General features: G+C 35.7%; 1 protein-coding gene across 1 annotated transcript; it reads left to right on the top strand.

Annotated features, from left to right (window-relative positions):
• Positions 1–308: 308 nt before the first annotated feature.
• Positions 309–4,169, top strand: selenos (selenoprotein S). Its single transcript, XM_073859046.1, has 6 exons — positions 309–575; positions 1,636–1,767; positions 1,861–1,973; positions 2,062–2,115; positions 2,210–2,276; positions 3,054–4,169. Exons 1-6 carry the CDS (start codon positions 494–496, stop codon positions 3,131–3,133), a joined length of 528 nt encoding a protein of 175 aa, XP_073715147.1. The 5' UTR covers positions 309–493; the 3' UTR covers positions 3,134–4,169.
• Positions 4,170–4,507: the final 338 nt, after the last annotated feature.

The following is a 4,507-nucleotide window of genomic DNA, read 5'->3' as shown; positions in this document are numbered from 1 at the left end:
ATGGCTTGTCTACAAAAAGTCCAAGGTTAAAAGCTAACGTTAGCTAGCTATATTATTTAGCTATACATATTTTTCTGGGGGAAAAAGGCGAAAAAACATACATTAACGGATCAAATTTTTGTTACAATCTATCTTTATAATTAACATTAAATGTACTATTCAGTTGGTGTATCGATCCAATTTGGTAGGAGGCGCTGTCTCGAAAAACAAGGGGTCTGAGAATGCGGGTCTCTGGGTGGGGGACTGTAGCTGCAGGCTTCTGTAGCTTCATATATTTGACGTTTCGTACTGCAAGGCATTCGTAAATCTGGAGCGCGTGCCTCCACGTCATCTTAAAGCTGATTGGTCGGCGTCTTGACTTCGGAACTCGGTGTGCTGCGTTTGGCTGCTATGTTAGTGCTCATGGATATGCTGTAAACATGTGGTGATTTTTGCATATTTCATAGGCTAGCAACACAATAAAGCAATTGAAAACGTCTACAGCGTTTTCAAAATGGAAGCAGATGATGCTGCCAATGTGAGAAATGAAGGTGTACTTCCTCAAAACCAAGATCTGAATGTTGTGGTGACGCCAGGTATGTAAACATTAGCCAGAGCTTTCAGCTGGGTATGATTTTTATCATTTGTTAAAAATAAGGTAATGTTGTCATTTAGTTTGATATTATCGCTATGCGTACGAGTCATTAAAATGCTCCGCTTTAAAATGTTGACATAAACAACACTTTGGTACAGTGATCAAAATTAACAGGGCATTACTTCCGCAAAGATACTGGTAACAGATTATTATGTCTTTAATACGTTCGTAATAAAGTTTTTCGTGTATTTCTTACTTTAATGTAAGTGCATAACGTTAGGTGTTCAAATTCATTGTACGGCGTTTTATAACAATTTATGATAACGTTAAATAGAAATTCTGCCTTTCTTTCTATCTCTATCAGTCTCTATCATTCTATATATCTACATAGTTCCTATGTACTGTTTACAAGGCACTTGTTGGGTGCTTAACCTTCACAATCGAGTCTATAGGTTTATTTGTTTAATAAAAAAAATTAGTTTCATAAATGAATTGGAAGATAGGTATATTTCTATTATGTTGTTAATTTTTATTGGTATCTTGTTGTTAATTTTTATTGGTATCTGGATTGTTTGTGTAACGTTACTAGTCGCTTGCAAAATAAATGTTTTTGTTTACATCATATATGTGTGGGTACTCTGTATAATAATTATGTATATATCAATACACACACACATGCATGTAAAATATTTATAGATTGAATATAAAATGGATGTACTGCACTTTACTGTGCATATTTTTTAAAGATGCAACCACTGATACATCTGTCTATAATCAGTATTGGCAGATAAACTTATTTTTTTCTAACATTGGACGATTGTTTAAAAGCAGCCGATGATCAGGTAAGATTATATCCTTGCGTCAAAATGGGCGGAAAAATGCATCAGAGCTCATTTTTTTTTTTAAAAATTGGGTCATAATGACTGCATTTTGTATGACTTACATTTCTATGATTTCCTGACATAATAATAAAAAAGCAAAGGTATCTGTAGATGTCATTCTAAATATTTAAATATCGGCATTGGTACAGAAATTTTGTAATATTATTTTTCTCCCAACAGTTACTCAGATTCTGTCTGACTATGGCTGGTATCTTTTGTTTCTCTGTGTGGGAGTCTATCTCCTTATCCAACATCTCAATAAGAAGCGATACATTCAGAATCAGAGCCAATCTGTCACAGTGGTGAACCAAGGTCAGAATAAGCAATGTTTGAAAATTAAAATGCATTGTAAAATCAAAATGCAAAAGTATTTCAGATACGAAATAGTGTGTGTTACATTTGCAGACCCTGTATCTGTGGTGAGACGTCAGGAAGCCCTTGAGGCATCAAGGCAGAGAATGCAGGAAGAACTCAATGCCAAAGCTGAAGAATTTAAAGAGAGGCAAAAAATGATTGAGCTGCTCCTGGTGGCACATTACAGATTATCTGTTTGGCTGAGATCTTGTTAGCTGTATTCATGTTGCTTCATTTGATCTATAGATTGAGGAGGAGAAAAGAAAACAGAAAATGCTTTACAAAGGAAAAGCAAAAGTTGCACAAGTAAGACCTCTGGAACTTTGGCAGTGTTTGGAGACCGAAATCTTCATGCCTCAGAAGTCAAGTGGTATTTACATATTTTTCTTATTTCCTGCAGAACACTGAAGAAGCCACTTCCTCCACCGTTTTGAAACCAAAGACAGATAAAAAGCTCCGTAGCGGTGGTATGCCTTTCCACAACCTTCTAATCACTCATATGACTATGTTTCAATTTCTGTATAGCTTAGCGGGGGTACATTGGCTCAGTGGGTAGCACCGTTGCCTCTGAGGTCCCCGGTTCGAGCCCTGGCAAGGTTGGGTGGCCTTTCTGTGTGGAGTTTGCATGTTCTTCCTGTGTCAGCGTGGGTTTACTCCGGGTACTCTGGTTTCCTCCCACATGCCAAAAACATGCAAGTTAGGTGAATTGGAGATGTTGAATATAGCCGTAGATGCTGAAATGGTGTGAAGAATAAATAAAATATAGCTTAGTAGTAGAGCATTGTATTAGCAGTGTCAAAGTTCATTGGTTCGAATCCAGAGAACGCATACTGATAAAATCTATACCTTGTATACCCAGTGTAATGCAATGTAAGTCACTTTGCATAAAAGCATCTACCAAATGCATAAATGTAAATGGTAACACACGAGTTGACAACAGGATGAAGCTGTTGTAAAATAGTTGATGTAAACAGCAAGAGCTTGTGCCTGCTGATAGCCAAGAAAATGTATGTATTTTAACCATTTCAATACCAGATTAGCAGGCCTGTGTTTCTCTTTCAGAATAGTCCAACATTTCACAGGGGAAGGTTCGTGTCCCAGTTGCTAAATTGAGTTTGATATCTCTATTCAACCGTGACCCGAATAGAAAACTGTCTTAGGCTTTAGTTGGGCAGCGTTGTGCTTATTAGTGTTGGTTATACATGCATTACTGCCTGTTGAATGAAACCTATTTATTTTTTCAGGATACAATCCTCTTGCAGGAGATGGAGGAGGAACTTGCTCCTGGAGACCAGGCAGGAGAGGGCCTTCCGCTGGTGGATGAGGTTAAAGGAGGGTCAGACTTATCCTCTGACCCTTTGACATAGGAACACACAAATAGTAACTGAATGAAGCTGTCTGCAGTCATTATAGAACATATGGTTATTGTTTTTATTTTCTCATAGTAGGCTGGGAGCTCAATGGCTTGGCTGGCACCCAATACACACAATTTGTTATAAAACCATGTGCTGTTATATTTTCTGTTGAGAACTTGTGGGGAGAAATAGAAACACCAAACAAGTAGACTATATGACTGCATTTCAATCTAAATTTATTTTGGTGGTTATTTAGACAGGGTTTACTGAGGTACCCCATGTACTTGATGAGACAGAAGAATTATAAACAGCCTGGGTGGCTTTTGCAACAACATGGGTTAATAGAGAAATAGTTTTTCATTTTTCTGTCAAAATATTTTTCATGTAACCATAATAGATCAGGATTATGAATTATCTTGAGGAAAAGTCAAACTGTTTTTCTTTTAATATTTCTTTTCTATATGCTTTAAGAATTTGTCTATATATGATTGACAGCTTCTAATGATGCCTCCTCATCAAAGGTATTAATACTTGTGGGGAAGGCTGATGACTTTCAGTTATGAAACATGTTCATGTGTTTAACCCTTAACTTTTTAAATGCTGTGCTATATAGACATGCAGTCTAAAAATTGCTGGGTTGTTATTGACCCATGGTGGGTAAATATTGGACAGAACACATGCTGGGTTATTTTTATGATACCATGGGGTATAATAACCCAGTTGTTGGGTTAAAACAACCCAGCATTGGGTCAGTTTTGGCCCAGCGGTGTGTTCTGTCCAATATTTACCCATTGTGGGTCAAACATAACCCAGCCGTTTTTAGAGTGTGTATAGTAAAAAATACAAAGTGCTACATTTATATAATTTAAAGTGTTTGTATTCTGTTACAAGTCAGTTTTACAACTAATCAAATCATGCACTTAAAAGTAATATTGTACATGGCAAGAGCTATTTGATGTTTTCTGAATAATTTGTGTAGAAAATAAAGTTAAGGACTTCAATCTATGTTTTATGTCTTGGTTTCTCTTGAATAAAAAATAATTCTTGCTTAGTTTTGTCCTTATTACAGTAATAAGCGTCAATTTATCAGTTATTTCCAGACATATGTTATGCATCAAACTTTTAAACATATTTGTACTCTGATCTCCATTAACTTGGACATTTGTGAAGATTTATTTGATAATAGTCAATTATATGCTTAAAATATAATGCTGCAAATTATAATTTTCTACTTTACAACAACATGTATTTAAAAAAAGTATATTTTTTTACCTGTAATGGCAATGTTACAACATAAACTTCAATCATTCTAATGTGATACTTTATGGACCTTTCTTATTAAG

Source organism: Misgurnus anguillicaudatus, chromosome 21 (assembly GCF_027580225.2).
Source record: "Misgurnus anguillicaudatus chromosome 21, ASM2758022v2, whole genome shotgun sequence".
Classification (NCBI taxonomy): Eukaryota; Metazoa; Chordata; class Actinopteri; order Cypriniformes; family Cobitidae; genus Misgurnus; species Misgurnus anguillicaudatus.
Note: the sequence above shows the minus strand (reverse complement) of the source record. Positions and strands in the feature narration are given on the sequence as shown.